This window comes from Citrus sinensis, chromosome 1 (assembly GCF_022201045.2).
Source record: "Citrus sinensis cultivar Valencia sweet orange chromosome 1, DVS_A1.0, whole genome shotgun sequence".
Classification (NCBI taxonomy): Eukaryota; Viridiplantae; Streptophyta; class Magnoliopsida; order Sapindales; family Rutaceae; genus Citrus; species Citrus sinensis.
Genome location: NC_068556.1, coordinates 21319802 through 21340756, shown reverse-complemented (window position 1 = coordinate 21340756; position 20955 = coordinate 21319802). Strand labels below are relative to the sequence as shown.

General features: G+C 37.2%; 1 protein-coding gene and 3 long non-coding RNA genes across 10 annotated transcripts; 2 read left to right on the top strand and 2 right to left on the bottom strand.

Annotated features, from left to right (window-relative positions):
* Positions 1–5472: 5472 nt before the first annotated feature.
* Positions 5473–7916, bottom strand: LOC102625857 (uncharacterized). 5 transcript variants are annotated; one of them, XR_008054767.1, is made up of 5 exons: positions 7763–7916; positions 6335–7251; positions 6118–6231; positions 5897–5988; positions 5473–5805 (listed from the first exon to the last, which is right to left on the bottom strand). It is a non-coding gene; the product is annotated as an uncharacterized LOC102625857 (long non-coding RNA). The 5 variants fall into 5 exon arrangements; XR_008054769.1 differs by having other exon boundaries at positions 6335–7289; positions 7763–7907; XR_008054768.1 differs by having other exon boundaries at positions 6335–7286; positions 7763–7907.
* A 146-nt stretch (positions 7917–8062) lies between these two features.
* LOC127902478 (uncharacterized) lies at positions 8063–10259 on the top strand. Its single transcript, XR_008054779.1, has 2 exons — positions 8063–9206; positions 10002–10259. It is a non-coding gene; the product is annotated as an uncharacterized LOC127902478 (long non-coding RNA).
* Positions 10260–13501: 3242 nt separating this feature from the next.
* LOC107178447 (uncharacterized) lies at positions 13502–14335 on the top strand. Its single transcript, XR_001509189.3, has 2 exons — positions 13502–13784; positions 14017–14335. It is a non-coding gene; the product is annotated as an uncharacterized LOC107178447 (long non-coding RNA).
* Positions 14336–15718: 1383 nt separating this feature from the next.
* On the bottom strand, positions 15719–20607 carry LOC102626546 (uncharacterized). Of its 3 annotated transcripts, XR_371875.4 has the most exons (11): positions 20172–20607; positions 19945–20039; positions 19769–19833; positions 19128–19171; positions 18340–18417; positions 17911–18064; positions 17088–17264; positions 16439–16498; positions 16230–16358; positions 16077–16108; positions 15719–15948 (listed from the first exon to the last, which is right to left on the bottom strand). XR_371875.4 is itself a non-coding variant. In XM_025092130.2 (10 exons), the coding sequence occupies exons 1-9, from the start codon at positions 20324–20326 to the stop codon at positions 16248–16250; spliced, it is 939 nt and encodes a 312-aa protein (XP_024947898.2). In that variant the 5' UTR covers positions 20327–20607; the 3' UTR covers positions 15719–16108; positions 16230–16247. The 3 variants fall into 3 exon arrangements, 2 of the variants coding, with proteins under 2 accessions (XP_024947898.2, XP_006489377.2); XM_025092130.2 differs by having other exon boundaries at positions 15719–16108; XM_006489314.4 differs by lacking the exon at positions 16077–16108 and having other exon boundaries at positions 15719–16017; positions 20172–20603.
* Positions 20608–20955: the final 348 nt, after the last annotated feature.

Sequence of the window (20955 nt, the reverse complement as noted above, 5' to 3'; positions counted from 1 at the left end):
GATAGTAACGGGGCGCGGGCTAGGTATTCCTTCAACTGTCCAAATGCCTCCTCGCATTCTGGTGTCCATTCCATCTTCTTTCCTTTCTTTATGATTTGGAAGAAAGGGTGGCACTTATCAGTGGCTCGTGAAATGAATCGGTTCAATGCTGCCAGCTTCCCCGTAAGGCTCTGCACCTCCTTAACTGTTCGTGGGGACCTCATTTCTATCACCGCCCGTATCTTCTCCGGGTTGGCCTCAATACCTCGATGGCTCACCAGGTATCCCAAGAATTTGCCCGAGCTGACCCCAAATGCACATTTCTCCGGGTTCAGCTTCATTTTGTACCTCCTCAGCAATTCGAAAGTCTCTTCCAAGTGCTTCACATGATCCCTCGGTTCTCTTGACTTGGTGATCATATCGTCCACATATACTTCCATAGTGCGACCGATCAATGGTTTGAAGACCTTGTTCACCAACCTTTGATAGGTAGCTCCTGCATTTTTCAGGCCAAAGGGCATCACCCTGTAACAAAATAAACCCATGTTAGTTATAAAGGTGGTGCTTTCCTCATCCTGCTCGTTCATGGGTATCTGGTTGTATCCGGAGAAGGCATCCATGAAACTGAGCAGACTATGACCCGCGGTTGAGTCCACCAGCTGATCTATTTTCGGCAGGGGGAAGCTGTCCTTCGGGCATGCCTTATTGAGGTCCGTGAAGTCTACACACATTCTCCACTTCCCATTGGCCTTCTTTACCAGTACCACATTGGAAATCCACTCCGGGTACTTAGCTTCCCTTATAAATCCTGCTTTCAGTAGCTTTTCCACCTCGGCATTTATGGCCTCGTACCTTTCGTGGTTGAAGCACCTCCTTTTCTGCCTCACCGGCCTTGCCCCTCTTTTGACCGCCAGCTTGTGACAAGCTATCCCGCGGTCAATACCTGGCATATCCTCATGAGACCAGGCAAATATGTCCGCATGGGACTGTAGACACTTCACCAGCTCGCCTTTTATTGCTTCGCCTAATTCTGATCCGACCTTAACCACTTTGCTAGGGTCGCTCCTGCTTACAACAACTTCCTTCAGCTTCTCAACAGGTTCCTGGCGGCCATTTTTTGAATCCCCTCGATTATCCAGAGAGGTCACCTGCAGCGTTTCCTTGGCCGCTGTAGCATAACAGCTCCTGGCCATTCTCTGGTCGCCCTTCACTACACCCACAACTCCATTTATTCGGTACTTCAGCGCCAGATAATGCGTGGATATTACGCATTGGCTTATCCTCATGAATGGTCTCCCCAATATCATCTGATAAGGACTTCTTTCCTCTACCACTACAAAGTCCAGCATCATCGTTCTTTCAAATGGCTTTGTCCCCACAGTAATCGGGAGTTCAATGACCCCCATGGGAGTTAACCGTCCCCCTCCAAATCCCTTCAAGGATGTATTCGTTCGCTCCAGCTTTAAGTCTGAAATCCCCATATCATCTAAGGCCGACTTAAACAGAATGTCTACTGAGCTGCCCGTATCTACCAGTATTCGCCGTAATTCTGTACTGGCCACCAACGCTTTAATTACCAGTGCATCCTCGTGAGGGTACAAAATGCCCTCTTCGTCATTCTCTGTCCACATAATAGGAACTTGCCGTACTTTTGCCCTCTTGGCTGCTGGCAAATTGAAAAGCACTTCTTTGCTAGTCAGGGCGTATCTCCCATAGTTCTTCCGCGCCCTGTTCGAATCTCCGGCCAATGTTGGCCCTCCTGCTATCACACGGACGGTCGGCTGCTCACGTTCTAAACTCCTCTCAACTCCTTCATCCCGTGTGTACTGTGATTCCGTGGCAGGGGATATTCCATCTACATACTCGTCCAAGTATCGGTTCCTCACTAAATCCTCCACCTGAGTCTTCAGGTCACGGCATTGGTTGATAGTGTGACCGTGAGTGTCGTGGAACTTGCAGAATCTGCTCTTATCCCGTCGGTGAGTTGGTTTTGTTATTGGGGCCGGGGGGTATAGCAGGCCTCGTCCCTCAATCCTCTCATACAATTCCTCCATGGAGATCTTTAGTGGAGTGTGTTGTCTATATGTCAAGCTCTGGTCTACCAGCTGAACGGCTCGGCTATCATGAACGTCATCTCGGGCTGGCATAGTTGCTAACTGATCTGGTCGTCTGGCCCTGGGATTGGTTGCATGTGATGCTCTGGGAGTGTTATGATAGGGGTCGGCAGCTATCTGCCGGAATTCTCGCTGCCGATCTGGGAATGGGAGACGTGGAGGCTGAGCCCGATTGTGCTGGAACTGTTGTGATCTTGTAGCTATGGGGTAAGGGCGGGATCTAGCTGATGTTCCGCCCCTTTCTGAGGGTTCCCCAGCTCGCTTTCCCGACCGGCTCCCATTGGGAGTTCTCCTTTCCTTTCGTCTTAGCTCCTCCAGCTGTTCACTCTTTATCTTTGCCGATTTTTCTTCCTCTATTTCGATATCTCTCTTTGCCTGCTCATATCCTGTTGAATAATTCTGCACCAGGGGGCTTCTCAGGTTATACCATAGCCGGCCTATCCTCACACCCTCCTTTAAACCCTTCAACGCCTGCGGGTGATTGAAAGCTCCCAAATCAAGTACGGCTCGGTGGTATCGCTTTATAAAATCTCGCAGGGACTCGTGCTCCTCCTGTCTCATCCCCATCAATTCCATCATGTCATCCTCTGGGGCCACTGCCCCCCGAAACTGCTCGGCCAACTCCTGGCATATCTGCTCATACCCCTTTATTCCTCCTCGGGGCAGCTTGCGGTACCATTCTCGGGCTCGTCCCTCTAGGGTCAACGGGAGCACCCTACATCTCTGAGCTGGTGTCAGCCCCTGCACACCCGTCATGTCGTTGAAACGCTCAATGTGTACCAACGGGTCACTTCGCCCGGAGTATTTGAGGTCGGGGAAGCGGAAATCCTTTGGGATTATGGTACTCATGATCTCCGTTGACAACGGAGATTCTTCATCTAGCATTATCCTCCAGCTCGGGGGCTTTCTCTTGCCCTGCATCTCCTCTATCACCTGCGCCAATCTGCGCACCTCCCCCTCCAATTCTACAGCACGATCAGGATCACGTGCAGCTATCTGGTCTCGCTCCTGCTCGGCGTTCTGCAATCGCTGTCTGAGCTCTCCTTCATCAACACTGGCCCCTCGGCCATTTATTTCCAGTGTCCGTCCGGGGCGAGGTTGGTCTCTCCCTTCATCAACGTGTTCCCCTGGGACCCGACCAGTACTTCGGTGGGGATGCACCCCGTTAGGTTGGTCTCCGTACGGGGGGATTTCCCCGACTCTACGCCCCCGGAGGCTGGGTTCTGCTCCAACTCCATCTCTTCCCACGGGGGTTTCGCAATCTCTTCTCCGCTCGTCCCTCAGCTCAAACAATACGGCCGCAAGAGTCTCCATTTGTTTCTCCATCCGCTCCAGTCTATCTTGCGTCATCCTCTCTCGGGCTTCATTTGCAATTTCCCGAAGAGTGATTGTCTCCCCAGCTTCGTTATCCTCCCTCAGAGCGTCCTTCCTCGTCACATCCATGTTTAACCGTTCGCTGTTTCTCCGGTACTTCCTAATTCGGTGGTAGCTTTTTATCCAGCTCCCCACAGACGGCGCCAAAATGTTGATGCTGAAATCTGCTCGTCCTTAGACCGACCAGATTCTTTCACCAACGTTTACGTTATTGACTGTTGCTCGAACCATTCAGGCTGGAATCACCTTCTTTTCCCTCGCTAGACCTGCGTTCACCAAAAACGGATCAGAGACGCCGGTGGTTTTGCCGGCGTAAACCCTCCGATGCCTAAGTTAGCACAAGGTGTTTACGGGAAAACAGTGTAATATGATTTCAGGAAATTTGTAAGGAAATGGCCTGGTTGCAATTTGGCAGCGTTTCCCCTCTCTCTCTTTTTTCTCCCCTTATCTTCTTCGATGTCTTTCTCTTTTATAGCCGCCCTTTGTCCCACGTTTTCCGTTTGCCCCTGATTCCTCCTTTTTCGGGTGGTGGTAGCCCCTCATGGGACTCTAACTGTTAGATTGTGGGCAAACGTGGATCTCGCGTGTCCTTCAACCGTTCTGGGAGAAACGCAACTACCGCGGTTTTGTGGGATCGTGTTCCCGCTTTCCTGGGGATGAGTATTGGCTCGGCATATATTTCTGGTCGGTATGTTTCCCTGGTTGTTCTCTCCTCTGATCGGCTCATGCTTGCCCACATGCTCTGCTCGTATATAAGAGATGAAGCAATCCGTTCTGGGATGGAACTAGTTGCATGGCCGACCTGGTGTTCTTCATGCACTCAACAGATTCTTTAATCATCTCCAAAGCCTTCTTGGAATCTCCACTCTGAAATGCAGATAAAGCCCGCAAGCCTTCACTGTTAATCTCAGGGTCTGATGAATTAATGGCTAGGGTTGCTTGTTTAGGATCAGATTCAACAATGGTGGAATCTGGTGGTGGTGGTCTTGCTGTTGGTTTCTTGGCACGAAGTTTTTTCTTGCCCATTTCTTGATTCTTTTCTGAAAAAGGCGAGAGAATATCTGAGAATATGAAGAGAACGATATGGCTATATACCAAAGTGGCGGGAGAGGAAGAGGGGTGAAGTGGGAATTTAGAAAGACCTCAGCTATTCAGTTATTTAGTTAGTTAATGATCGTTGAGTTATTTAGTTGGTTGGTTAATTCAACAGCTAAAACCCAAAAGCTACATTTACATAATTGTGGTTTGCACGAAATTTTCCAATAACAGAACTTCATTAAGCACAATTTGCTTACCAAAATCCACCCAACACACATTTGCGAATGCTAAGATCATAATATGATATTGTATGACTGTCGTATCGAGGTCTATGTAATTGCACTGCTTCTGCTTAATGTTAAGAGCAAGGCAGTATCGAGTGAAAGAGAGCATCGAATAAGAAGAATTCCATTTCCGATATTGAATAAAAGACGTGGCGGTTCCATGCTTGGATGCCGCATGAATCTCAACTTCTTGAAGATGGAAGGCATTTTTCGAAAAGTAGTTTGGTAATCGGCTATGACCGGCAATGAGATATCATTGAAGTATATGACCGTTCATCTACGTCTCGAAACATCAGATGACATGCCGTTAATATGATTTGATGAACAGACACAGACGTACATATCATATAAGACGACTTGGCGTTCACTTTTTCTGGGTATCAACGAACGATGGGCGCAGGAAAGAAACATTGAATCAGGATATTCCGCGTTGCAATTGGTAGACAGGGGCATTACTTCATTTAATCAAAATATCAAAAGCTAAATAATTTTTTCGCTCTGCGGATTGCAATTGATGGTAACAAATATTACCAATCGGTACCTTCATTATTAGGATTTAGAATGTTGATTACAATGAACGAAATCAATCCTCACATGCATAGGGGGCTGTACTAATTTAGCCACCTCAATAACATTTAACCCAAAAAGAAAAGGTTAATTAAATTTGCTAACTAATACCCAGGTACAAAGAAGAGTTCATTAATTAAAATAAAAGGATACACTTAATTCAGGGGTCAAAATGAGTCTAGCCCATTGCAGCTACAACAGAAAGTAAAAGAAACAATGTGAGATATTGCCATAATTTTACAAAACCTAAATAACCATAAACCATAAACCATCAGCATCTTGAATGTCTTCCACCGAGTAAAATGTATACGGAGAACTGCAAATTAACCAAAGGATCAACAACACTATAACTTCCTCTGAAAGCGCAAGCGAAACATTCATGCAAGACAACTTCATCAAACACTTAACCCATCGATTCTGCAACAACCAACCATTTAACACGGGGCCACCTGAATGATGAATAACCAACATAAATTTAATTACACGCCGAAAAAATTTTCTAACCCTCCTCAAAATCATTTTCAGTTTACCAGAACTCACCCAGATGGTCTTAAAACTGCCCCCACATGCAGAAGTCTACGATTACCCTTCAAAAAGGCCTTCTGAATTAGCTTCCACAGAAATTAGCCATGCTGAAAGAACAAAAAAATGGTACTCAAATTTACATACCATCACTGTTATATTTAAAGACTTATTTACAAACCATATGCACATAGGCATAAAAAATGTTGTGACAAGTAATTGAAGGACTGATCAATAACCTTGACTGAAAACTTGTCTGCAACTTCAAAATGCTTCTCTGTGTGATCATGGGACTTAGTCCAGAATCTGAGTGACGCATTGCAGAACTTCATAGTGGCTATTGCACAAAAAAACTACAACATCCATAGAAACCAGAGGCCAGATATTAGGAAAGGTTCAATTGACTAATTTGGAAAAAGAAATAATACAGATTTAACATTTAAGAGAAGTACCAACCTGTTGAGCGAGGGAATCCTTGCTATCCATTCAATTGACAACATCCCACAAGTTGAATATGGCATACAATGACTGACGACACTCATCAATCTTATATCATCAATTATATGATGCTCGAGGATCACTATTCTTTCAATATTTCTCGACAATGTCCCAAGTTCAGTACTATCACAGCAATCTTGTGGTTCTAAATTCTAATAGCCTTGATGCTGAATTAGGGAATTTTTTTAATTCCATTAAATGCTTCAACTTACCTATGGAAGTTGGCCCTATCTATCTCAATCCTTGAACTACTCAGATTCAGCAGATGCAAGTGCTTAATAACATAATTCAATTTTATCTTGGAACACTCAATTCCCGCAAGTAACTCGGCAAGATCATGCATCCATCATAAATCTATGCAATTGACTCTTTACCATGGATATCATATTCTGCACCTTGAAAAAAAAACCTAGAAAGTAAATTGATTTTTGATTGATAACCGTATTGTTTAAAGGAACACCCATTATTTCTACCCAATCTCATAATTGTTGAGAAACATTGCACAGTAAGCAAAGCATCTATTCAATTGTGACTATAATATCATTCTCTATGACAACCGCTATGCTGCGGGATTCGTAACAAATGTGTGGATGAATAAGATTTCTAATTGGTTGAATTCACCATGTTTCATTCCACACATCATCTAAAACCAATAAATATTTTTCCAAACCACAATTTTCCCTAGTCCACCTATTCCCACTATAACAGTATCAACATCATTCAACGCCGATAAGCGATTAATAATTTTATTTCTGTCTCCATCTCTCCCATATGCAAACTTGTTGTACTTTGAGAAGAAGTTCAGTGCCTCCCCTGTCATCATCTTGGGCAGAAAGAATTCAGTGGAGAAATTATTCAACAAATCTTCTTAGTTTCTGGAATACAGAGTGAATTTGATGAATGAAAGGTACTGCTAAAAAAGCCAATATGAGCTAGAGAACGCAAACGAATTTAGAATTGAATTGCATCAATTTCAATGACTTGAGTCATTTTATTTCATTTAACTAACTAATTTACTCCTATCACCAAGACAATTTTTTGACTGAAAAAATAACGAAAAAAAAGGAAATAAATAAAGACAAATAACTTTTTCCACGCTCCTCGCGTGGCATGTTTTTGACCTTTATCACAGCTTTCTAGCAGACGCCATGTAAAAATACTTGGGGAATATAAAACTAATATAATTGAAAAGAAAAAAAAAATTATTGTTCTTTCATGTAGATTCATGATTTTAGTGATTTTACACTGCACAAAGGAGAAAAAAAACTTTAAATTTTCATATCACGAGAAGTGCTTCTACCAATATTTTGAACAATTTTGAGATTAAAGGCTACATATTCAAAATAAAAGTGCAGGAAATTCGCGAAAGGAGAAAGAGAAACCCACCTAACGTTTTTGAATTTGGAGCAGAGACAATTATGCTGCCATCATCAACGGCTTTGATGATGAATTTTGGAAAGGATGAAGTTTGTGGCAAGTGGCTTGACTGGTTGCTACTCGCAGCAATATTTTCTTCCGCAGCTAGGGTTTTTGTTTTTCTAATTTTTTTTAAACGTTTTTACGATTTTATCTAAGTTTTTAACTTTTCATGGGTCGAGTGGGTTTTGTGGGTCTAGCCCAAGTTAACCCATATTCGTAATGGGCAATAAAAGATTTGTACTACGAGCACCCCTGTACTGATCTTATAAAATCCCTCTCCTGAAAAATACCAATCAATTGATGGGACGAATTCATTTTTTCCCAAAACTACCCGAGTGACTAAGTCGCTTACTGTTGAACACTTTGTTGATGCTGGAATTTGCTCGCCTTTGCCTGACCAGATTTTTACACCAACGTTCACGTTATCGATAATGAAGATATTAATTCTTTCTTGCTTCGGTGACTGCTCCGGCCACTGACGTTGGAATTGTCCCTCTTTTCCTCACTAAGCTTGCGTTTATAAAAATAGATCAGAGACGCCGGTAGTTTTACCGGCGTAAACCCTCCGATGCCTAAGTTAGCACAAGGTCTACGAGAAAACGGTGCAATTAAGATCTAAATAATTGCTTAGAATTGGCTCACTCTCGGTATTGAAAAAGTATCTGGATACAATTTGACAGAGTTTTCCCTTCTCTCAGTTTTTCTATCCCTTTCTTCATCAATTTCTTCCTCTCTTATAGCCGTCGTTCGTCCCACGTTTCCGTTTACCCCTTATCCCTCCTTTTTCGGGTGGTGGCAGCCCCTCATGGGACTCTATCTGCTACATTGCGGGCAAACGTGGGATCTCGCGTCTCCTTCAATGGTTATGGGAAAAGCGCAACTATCGCGATTCTGTGGGATCGTGTTCCCGCTTTTTTTTGGGGGATGAGTATTGGCTCGGTGTATACTTCTGGTCGATACTCATCTCTGGTCGGTTCTTGTCTGTCCCCGTGTTCTGCTCGTACCATCTGGCTGAGGTGATCCACGCCGGTGTGGAAATAGTAGCATGGCCGTTCTGGTGCTTTTATTTACTTAACACACTTGATCTCTCTTCTTCTTCTGTTCCTCCTCTTTTTTTTTTCTTTCTCCATTACTGTCAGCAATTAAATTGAAACATTTTAGAATCAACAACTGATAAGTTTAAGTTTTTTGAGAAGTTTAATTAAAGAGCTTTATGTGTTCCCAAAAAAAAAAAAAAAAGTTTAAGAGCTTGGAAATAATAATAATTAAAAATAATGAAGATCTGGTGCGATATGCGTAGCAAAAACAGCGCTTTGTGACACATATCACCAGCGTGTCCATCACGCCAACTAGCTCGCCTCCGACGCTTCTCTCTTTGTCATCCTTCCTCTAAACGATTTCCGACTTTCAGGTCTTGATCTATTTTGATGATTCCCTTCTTTTTCTATTGTCCCCTAATTCATTAAAATGAAGTGTTAATTTTCAAAAAAGAAAAGAATTTGTTCATAAATAAAGAAGTGATTTACTGGAAATAGATTGAATTAAGGTAGGTTTAGAAGCATGCAAGCATCCTTATAAATAATATATTTTATTAATTAATTAATAGTGTATTTACTCAATGAAAATTAAAATGTGCTAGACTTAAAATAAATATGAATTTGAATTGTTTGGAATGAGAATCAAAATGAGAACCAGAATAAATTATTTATTTTATTTTTTAAAATTAAAATCTGAATGAAATGTATTATGTTGATGTGTATACTTTATCTTTAAATTAGAATAAATTTTTTTAATTTATTAAAATATTCTTATTTAATTATTATCATTATTTATTATAGAATTATATTAAGAAAATTATTGTTAATAATAATAGATATAATTATTATTATCATTTTCTCTCTGTTTGTTTTCTATTTCTCCTCTTTTTTCCTTTTCCTTTTTTTCTCTCTCTTGCAAATTATTCGTTACTTTTTCTCCTCCCTTGTATCTTCTTCTCTTTTCCTCCTTTTGTTTTTATTTTCTATTTTTCTCTTCTTTATCATTTCTTCCTCTCCTCCGTCTATTCTTCATCTTCAAAATCTTTTTTGTCTTATTTTTCATTGCTTCTTCTCCTTCATTTCTTTTTTTTTTCGTTTTTATTTTTTTCTCTTATTTATTGTTTCTTCTTCTCCTCCGTCTATTCCTCATCTTGAAATGAAATTGACAGTGTGACATGATGAACGATGACACGATTCCGACCAGTGACTGGTGCGAGATTGGCGACGAACGATGAAATCAAATGGTGGGTTCTCGTTTGTGGGTGAGAAAGATGAGATGGGTCGGTTGCTTAGATTATGGATTTTTATTCCCAGCCCCCCATTGGATTCAAAATCCGAGTATTCATTCCTTAGTGATGTGTAGGATCCACGTATTCCATTTTCATTTCTATCTTTAATTTAATAAGTAAATAGATTTTTTATTTTGATTCTATCTTTAATTTAATAAGTAAATAGATTTTTTTATTTTGATTCACATTCTAGAAATGTAAACACGCCTTAATTATTATTTTTTTCAGTAAAAAGATTTCACAAGAATTTAGAAGGGTGCTCTTAATAGTCCAACTCACAACAAAAACATAACCCAAAACAAATTGCATATCTGTAAATTGAATTGATTAGGCATGGCTAATCAGATAAAGTTAAAACCAAACAAAATTTGCATATGAAGTAATGGAACTTGGAAACACATTTTTGTGTAGGGTCATGAATATTTTCACCATACTATTTTTGTAATGAAACTTATCCCCCATTTTCTCATTGACAATTTTGATCCCTATTATTTTGAGGTCATATACAAATCTTTCTACTATACCATACTATCTACTTTTATTATTTTAATGTATATGAAGATAGAAACAGAATATAGACTAATCTACAAGGCCGAAACTACGTTGCCACATGGGTTTCGTACCCCCCTTTTTTGTCTTTTTCAAGGTTAATTGTAATGGAGTCCATTTATTTATTTAAAGAACAAAAAAGCTAAAGAATTTTATATTTTCACACATTAGTCCTGCACCTAAAAATTTTCAATTACAATGATGTTTTTGGAAGCCATAATTTATTTTAGAAGCACTTTTCGAAGATGCCGACATGAATACAATACTCCGACATCATAGACTTGTCAATTTGGAGAATATAAGTTATTTTCTTTTTTTTTTATTGCAATATATGTAGAGAAGAGAATGCATAAATTGTTAGAGTTGAAGGAAAAAAAAATCCATTTCACTACCAAACTAAAAAATAAAAAATTGGTCATGGCCATGGTTCTGTTTTCCAACACTTAGCCATTAATCCGACAAGAATGTAACACAATATATATTGTAAGGGTTAAACATGCGTATTTAATTTTTATCATAAATCACTATGCATTTTATAATATGAAAAAGCTAATTAATGTGTTTTACATAAAAAAAATTCTTATTTTTTATTTACTTTTCCTAAAATGATTAATATTAAAAGATAATTAAAATTATTTACAATGTAGAAACAAACTAATAAAATAAAATTATTACTCTTCTTTTTTAATTACAAAAAATTAATATAGAAATATTTAAATTATTTTCAAATAGAGTAATTGTTTAGATTTATTTTTTTACCCTTCTTTAATTAAGTTAATGAAATATTTTAAATGAGTGCTAATGACTATTTAAAATGTTGGGGTGGAATAAAAAAACTCAATTTAGTTAAGTGTTCAATTAAATTTACTCTTTTTATTTAAGGACAAAAATTCAACCAAAAATATAAAATCCTTGTTCAAATGAACAAAAATGATTTTATGAATTGATAAACTCATGATTTTACGAATTGATAAACTAACACTTTATTATTATTATTATTATTATTATTATTATTATTAGTAAATTAATATATTTTTCTACATAATCAAATAATTGATAGTATGTTAAATAAATATTATGTTACAAGAAAATAATAAAACATTAATTATATATAATATGAAATTAAATTCATTTTCATATTTTGTGCATTTCATCCATTTGAGATAGTAAAATCTCTTGCGTTAGAGAAAAAAAAAAAGGTATAATATCTCTCACATGGGAGGAAATTGGCTGCCATTTTGTTAAATTAAAAAAAAATCATATATATATTTATTGTCAATTATGGTTAGTAAAAAAAAATGTTTAGCTATATATTAAATTAATTAGTTTATTAATTAATAAGAGAATTATTAATTTAAATAAATATTAACAAATGTAAGAATAAGTCATTTAATTGAAAACCTAGTTCAATAATCTAAAAAGAATTTAAAATATTATGGACTTACATGTTAAAATTTAACAACTTTTAATTTTTCTTATTTTGTATAAACAATAGGGGCATTTAATGTTAATAACCTAACAAATGCATCTAAGCCGTTGTACAACTTTTGGGTTGAATCTAAAGGTGGATTTGAAAAAGACAAAAAAATGGGATACCAAACACCGTGGGTAATATAGCTGGACCCAATCTACAATATGAATATGGATCTTTTTTCATCCCACTTTTAGAAAATAATTATAATAAGTTCATATTATTTTTAAAAATATATAAATCAATAAAAAAATTTAACATTTAATCAATCAAGTCCTTCTCATAATTTTTTTCACTTAGGTATCTTTGACATTAAAATTATTTTAAGATGAGTTTTATTTAACTATTTTACCCTAATAAAATAAAATGACCAAATTACACCCAAGAAACATGAACCCTTCTATCTAATATTCTAGTTATTCAATTCCATTTGATTAAATATCCAAGCTTCTTCTTTGTTTGTGTTTTTTAAAAATAATTTGAACATTTTGTTTTTTAAAAATAATTTGAACATGTTATAATTATTTGTTAGGAGTGAGGTGGGTTACAAAAATTGCAGGGTGAAAATATCACTAACCTTTCAGTATTTTTTATTTTAAAATTTCTGATAATCTTGTTTAGTACAATTTCAATCTTATCTATATCATATAAGTGAATCTTATAATTTTTTTCTTTCTTAATTCTCAAATCAACCATGAGTGGATCAAAAAATATAATAAAGTGATAATAACAGATTTAAACCGAACTAAACCAGTAAATTTCAAAAACTATCTCATTAGATTGTTCAATTAAGGTGGTGTAATTATTTCTTCAGTGAATCAAACATAATAATTTCCACCACAAAGCATCTAATTTATGTACCTAATTAACTCTAGCTCAAAGTCCCCAAAAAGTTGCAGCAAATTACTCATTAATCAATCCTCAAAACAAAAATTACTCATTAGTTACCATGTTTGGTCAACTCATAGCGATCTTTTCAATGATGATGAGTCTAATTTCTCTTTCATCAAGCTATGCCCAACACTTTTAAGGCAATCTACTGAGACACGTGGCGTATAGAAGCAAAAACCTTGTAATAGACTCTTATCACAAGTTTCCTTTATACTCAAAAAACCGAAAAAGGGGTGGCCCAAATATGGCAAAATTAGGAAAGAAAAGAAAAGGAAACTCCCAAGGAGTGAGTGGCTATCCCAAAATTGGGTATACAAATAGGGTAATGTAGATAATAAAATGATGGCTTGAGGCATAAGGGAAGTGAAAATAAAAATGCTTTGATACAAAAAAGGCTTTTGGAAATGTGAAAAGCACTTCTGATTGGTCGGGTGGCTTCTTCTGCTACAAGGCAGAGGAGGGGTTTTCTTTTTTTTGCCCTTTTTGTGACAATGACAATTCACCAAGAGGAAAATGTGGCAATTGTGATACACATGATTGGCCAACAAGAGAATGTAAAACAGAAATAAGAAACAGTGACATTTAGCTTCATTATTGTCTAAGCAAAACCTTGTCTTATTTTTGTTTGTGCTCTCATTCTTTCTCACTTGCATGAGCTAGCCACACCCAATTGTCAAAAATGGGGTGGTTGCAATCCCTCTTCTCTCCATTGAAGAAGCTTTGGCTGCGCCTACACTCGACTCCAAAAAAGAGTATGCGATCCCTCACTCGTTAATAATTAAACTCAGTAACAAAATACATGCATTTCAGTGCTCTCTTTCTTTGCGTAACTTCTTGTGCATTCACTACATTGCCATAAAAAATGCTTGGAAACAAAGAGCAAATTATCTCTATGTTCCTCTTATTAATGCATCTTCCTGCTCTCCTCTTTATATTCTCTGTACTTTTATATACTTGACCGAAACTCACGTTCGTTTATTACAGGGAGAGGGATATACATTCTATACGATGATGTCAAATCTTGCCCCTACGAGGATGTTCATGTGTTATGGTCAATACTAGTGGAATCAAATACCATCCCTTCCTCCTTGCCATCGAAACAATGAAATCGCCGTTACGCTTGCGGAGTTCAATGCACAAGAAAACATACATATATGAGCGTTTTTGAGACCATGTACATATAATATTTATGACTTTTTTATACTCTATGAAGTTTTCTTTTTCTTTTTCTTTTTTTTTTCCTGCTTTCTCTTAAAGCTCATGTGACCTGGGTTATATAATAGAACAATGGTTTATTTCTTTCCATTTGTCTTTTTTTCTTTTTTCAGAAGCTTTCTGGAATTTACAAACACAGTAAACTTAATCTAACCATTGCCAGTAGGTTCGTTCTTGGAATTTTTGGCTTCTTATTGTTACTCCGTCAATGTTTTATTTAGTTTTGTTTATAATTCGCACTCAATATATTAGAATGCAGTGGAGAAAGGGTACCTATTTCTTGAAATTTGTCTTCTTGTTGTTGCTTTGTCAGTTTTCAGCAGTTGTGGGTGAAAGTTAGTTTCTGCTGTTCATATCCTTCAGAAGTTGACTTGGTGAAAACTATTGATTGGATATGGCAACTAACACATGTCCATTTCTTCAATCTTTTCCTGGAACAAATATGAGTTTAAGCAACCTCAATAGGATAATGATTATGGTACAACATTCACACCCTCATTCTTTCTTGTAAAACCTCAAATTTCCAAAAATTCGTTGCTGATCATCCCAACTTATGATAATTATGTACGCTGCTGTAAAATTTTGGGGGTATCACATAGCAAAGTTGGGGGTGTATTTCAAAAATTAAAAATTTTCACGGGGGGTGGGAGAAGTCTGTACTGCAGATATAGCCTCTCGCCTATCGGTAGTGCTATTTCTTGATTCTGGTTATAAAAATTTTAAAAAAAAGTGATTAAAATAATTTGAAGTAGGCGACTGAACCCATTTTATAAGAAATCAGTTTGACTATATTGGTTTCGTAATACTCACAATATCTCAACAATTTAAGCTTTGAAGTAAAAATAGGGTGATTAAAGTATGAACTATGAAGCCCATTGTTAGCAATCATGAGACAAAACTCCAAAAACGCAAAATGTCGGTTTCTTAGATAAGTGTCTAAATATTTAAATTATCTCTAACCTCAATTAATAATTTGAATGGTTAGTGGATAACTAGATTGTTATTGGCAAATAGAAAAACTTTGATTATTATATCACCATGGCGGCCAAGGTTACTAAATTAACAAGATAAGTAAACAATAAAGCTTAATGATCACCAACTTGGAGTCTTCATCTAGAAAACGCTTAATCACCCATTAATATTACTATTAAACCAGCAAAATTAATAGATATTAATGCCCTTTCGTATAGGATTTTATAAAGAGCGTACTGATCCTTAACCTATAAATAATATTTGGCTAACCCAAATACCTATTTCTTGTTCGAATTGACAATGCAGTTTTCTAACAATCATGAGAACGCCCAATCAAAATACATTCAAATAACGAGTTTTGACTTATGGGAACTCTATCCAAAATTCCACATTTAGCAGTAATCCAGTGTTATCTTTCTTTCTTTGTTAGTAGGTCAGCTGACTTTTCACAAGGCACATCAATCTCTCAATGCGAACAGTGAATTTTGGGCAGAAATGATGACTATAAATCCCAATTGAATATTTCATCTTGGGAGTACAACGAATTCATTGCTGAAGACAGGCCTATTATTTAGTTACCAATTAATTTGTAACATATTCCTTCAGTAAATAGCAAGCAGTAGCTTGCTGTTTAAGCAAAACTAGAGTGAAAATGATAAGCAATACATGAGAAACCTGACAATCAGGAGGCAGGAGCCTGGTTCCATATAAACGAGGAACCAAAGAATTCTGTAGCAATAGTTGAGTTCAAACATCTAATCAGTCTAAAAGCAATGACCTCATAATCATCATATTCAGCTGCAAGGAAACAACATAAATAAATTAGAAAGAGTTTCCACATGTTGCTAGATGCACACCTTTGTTTTGGGCAGCATCGAAGAAAGAATTTCTGGAACACAAGAAAGGAATCATATCACAGCTGTATTGAGAAACAATGTCTGCTGTATACAAAGACAAATGTTTGACTATGGCATGTTCAACTAAGAGCTTATACCGCGTGTTTTACTCACCATAGGGATGCTATAGCATTACAAAGCAGATGAAGATTCATGTTCAGCCACAACTGGCAGCCAATCTTTGAAGTAGAGTAGGGACTCCATATCTGCATTAGAGAGGGCTCCAATAGGAGTGACGGTAATCTGAAATGAGTATTGTCAGTACCTTGCTAATCATGAGCTGCTCGATTCAGAAGTTTAATGAAGCAAAGCAAGATACTCACATATCCTTCTCGAAGAAATTGCCAATCTGTATCAGGATCAGCAATGTGGGCCCCTCTTACCTATGAAGTTGAGTCCATTCAAAATTCAAGTAGACTGAAGAATGATACAAATTTATATGACATTTTTCATGAGACCAAGGACTTGCTAGAGGGTAAAAACTATCCAATTTATCCATTTTTCGGTTTAATTTTTCTTGAAGATTGTAGTGTCCGCTTAATCCCAATGGGAAAAGATTTGATTAACTCCAAACAACTTCAAACATTTGCAATCTATTTTCATTTTGAACTCTCTGGCGGCATTAAAAAACAACAAATGAAATAGAGCATAGAAATAACCAGGAGAAAGGAAACAGGAAAAGCACTCAACAGCATTCGATTAATAGTTAAGCCACCTCCTTGTTGTCTGACAATATTTTATCATTTTTTGGGTTTGGGTTGGTGTTTGCACCCCCGGGGGGGATGGAAGGAGGGGGTGCGGGTTTGGAAGTGCAACAATAAAATGTGAATCACCATGACTTCTTACCGTACGAAACAAAAGACTAGGGATTTAAAATACATTCTTATTCTGTTTTGCAGGATAATGGGCCTAAAGGAAGATTAACCTAGGTGTGCAAAAAAATGCAAGAGACAGAAAGATAAAAGGACCAACCTCCCTACGAAACAGAAGGTCTTCTTCCAATGGGGTAGATGTATCTGTTTCAATTGTAACTGCTGAATCTGTGTCCATTGTCATTGTTGATAACATCTTCCCTCCTTGCATCTCAGAAGTGACTCGTCTCCACCCCATTTTGAATATGCTCGTACCCTGCTTAGTAAGTTTATACCCCTTTGCAAAAACAACAAACAAGGATATAAATATGTAACGTTTTTAACCAAATTGTCAAAGAGATGCGTAACAGAATGACTTCTATACAAGTATATCAAAGCATGATTTGGCCCATTTGCAATCTCTCTGCAGCAACTATCCTATGGGAGTATCAGGGAACACACTTTAATGAATTTCACCTCATTCAAATCACCAGAATGACAGAACATTATATAAAGAAGAATTTGATGAAGAAAAAAGCCCTATGTTCAATCCTCAAACCACCTAAACTCTGCCACTGTCTTTCAAATGCAATCAGATTTGATGGAAGTAAGAAGAAAAAGTGAGAAAAAGTGATATAGGATAAGGAAGAATAAGAAGAAATAGAAAGGAAAGAGAAAATGAAGAAAAGAATCAGACTAAAAAGGGGGAGACCAAATCTAAACAAATAACTAATATCCCAAGTTTCCCAACTTAGAAACAGAAATATCCCAAGTCCTTCAAATCACTAAAAGTGAATAATATTCTAGAAAAGCATGATCTCCATCAAGAAGGATTGACACCCTGATAGGTGTTCCTCAACATGGTGGGAAAACAATGCTTTAGTATCCCCGATTCAGTGGAAATTGACAGAGTAAAATATTAAAATGTTAATGCAAGAATTTACCTTATTATTAGGAATATCTGTAGGTAGATCTATGTTTAGAAAGCATCTTTCAGGATAAGTTTGATTCCTGATCTCGGCCAGTATTGCATTTATAATAGGTAAACAAGCCTCAGCAGCGAGTGTGTAATCATTAACATTGCTCTTACCTCCAACCCTACATGTTCAATTTTAAAAGTTACCATATGCAAGAAAATAAATAACCTTTTCTTAAAGATAAGAAAGTTGAGCATGAAAAGGCAAAACAGCTTTTTCAACATTATATGTTGCAAAATTGTAACAGCCTCACAACTCCATTGTCCTTAAAATACTCATTCACGGCACTTGCTCTCAACTGGAAGAATATGCTGTTAAACACTAATATGGATGCAAATTAAAAGAAAAAGCATTCCAATTAACCCAACGTGTGGCCATCAGAATACACATATATACCAGTCGTATGATATAGAGACAGACGGTACACCATGAAAGAAAGCCTCTCGAGCACCTGCAACTGTCCCAGAGTAAACACTGCAAATCCAATTAAAATGAATCAGTTTTGTCCTTCGTATAAGCAAGCCAAGCAAATTGCAACATGATATGTTAATTTTCAATAGAATAATGGCAAAAGAGAAGTACTTATTTATACAAATTTTGGGGATTGCAGAAAAAACAAGCCTTTCTTTAGGTGTGTTTTTTCTTTCAACATCCCCTGACAAAAAAATCACTCAAGTTTTTCTTCGTAGATCTCAAAAGAACTTCATTTGTGAATGGGTGTCTGGAAATCTTATAACAATATAACAACCATCTACAAGTAGATCTACTACATTCAAGGAAAATTTCAGATAGCTATAATTGGTTAAAAACTGTATCAACGACCTCTTACAAACAAACCAAGCTATAGTCATTGAATGTTCAGAATTACCAAGGGATAAACCTGATAGAGCTGAAATACATATAGGCCTCTTTCGAGAAACATGTTATATCCATGACTAAATTATATTTTTCTTTAAAGGGATGAAAAAGAAGAAAGAAAATCGTTAATCCAGTTTAACCAAAAGGAAGACAGTAAAGAAAAGATTGTTGCTCTACGATAATATTATTTCAGCTTCTGTTCTCCTTCCCCTTCCCTTCATCCCCATCTCTTATCAAAATCTCCAATTTGAAACAGGGAGAAAATTTTCAGGGCTATTGTAAGATAAATAACATACAGGGTACAAAGCAGATGAAATACCACTTACACATGATAACCACAGTTGCTACCCATGTTTATGCCACTGATTACCTATAAACAGAAAAATTAGGCATATTAAGAACTAGTAAAATGAAATACCTTCATGCACCATAATTTCTAGACAACAAGGCCATGTATTTTGTGCTGTTTCATCCAGAGAAGAGTTTTCCAATAAGGTTGCCTCAATAAAAAAGTAACAAACTATTTGAATTCATTAGCAATTATTGCCATGTAATTACAACTTACAATCCCTAAGGTGTGTTTGTTAATGCATTTGCTAAATTAGAAACAGAGTCCTATAAACAGTGACCATATAGTGCAGGCCATCTATGTACAAAGACACACAGGGTGGAAGCATAATAAATAAAGAGTAATATTAGAGATATAAACTCTTACCTGTACAACCAACGTGGCGTATTATATCATTGTGAAACGTCCTTTATAATTTATTTTCTTCATATTTCCTTGAAAATGTAGAGACAAGTGGCAATGACACAATGTTGCCACATCAGGTTGTACAGATAGTGTTTGTATCCCTAGTGTTAGTCTAAATGAAATTGGCCTAAGCTTGTAAGTGAGATCTCTTTACAACTACAATGCAATCAGTCAATATTTGACAATTGAAAGTAAAAAACCAGAGAGAGCTACCAGGTCAGGGACCGAAGGAAAGAGTGCTTGCGAGACACCCAACGATGCACAATCTGCTGGAGTTCCTGAAATATATATATATATATATATGCAAGCCACGAATACTGCAAGTAAATTACTTAGAAAGATGATGATAAATTGGCAGTTGAGATTGAAGAAGACTGATTATGACAAACCAGACACGGCATAGGCTGTAACTCCATCAAAATCTGCTGGTCTGGCCGAAATTGGGTGACGCCAAGTAATACTATGACTAACAGCCGATTTTTCTCTGCAGAATAAATAATAATTACAGTAATTGCCACACATTGTCTGTACGTACAAGGCGTATATTAATTAGCAACGATCATCCAATTCCAATTCGAGTCGCGCAATTCAATTAAATAAAAGATGAGAAGCTCACGAATCGGGGGCGCAGACTTGGACGGTGTAGCGATTGGTGGAGACGAGAACGCGGACGAGGGAACGCAAACCAGGCGCGTCGATCCCGTCGTCGTTGGTGACCATAATCGTTGGCTTGTGATCGGAGTTAACAATAGCGATTCCACGACGCTCCATTTCTTCCTCCGGCTACAGGATTGTTCGGTCCAAGAAGAAGAAGAAGAAGAATTGTTAGTCCTTAGTCGTGCGTTTGGCTTAAGATGGGGGAAAACAAATGAGGATCAGCAAAAAAACGTTTTGTGTTGTTGTGCTGTTGCCACTTGCTTGCTGGTGCTGTTATGTGGGGAATATGTGCTTGATGATCAATGCTGGCAGGAATCGAATGCTCGTGATGCTCGTGTCGATACACTCGTGTGTCTCGTGAACATGCAATCTAATGAAAAATAAAACTACCTATTGTTCCATTGGATAGTATTTACTGTGGTTTCTTTCTATTTTCTAACGGTTTCTTTCTAATTTCTCCTTAAGTTGGAATGCATTTCGGATTATGTGAGAACATTTGTCTTGGGACCCGAAGCTAGGTTTCGGTCACTGGTTAGTGGAATTACATCTTGATCTCCACTTTTTTTTTAAAAATAATAATATGTTTATATTTTGTAAAATGTTAAATTTGTAATTTTTTTATATTTTATTTCACTTAACTTTTTTGTTTATTAATTATATTTTTATAAATAAACTCATGTTCAATTTGATTCGCTATGATTCATTAGAGGATATACGTACGGATCAATTTGATTCGTGTATCA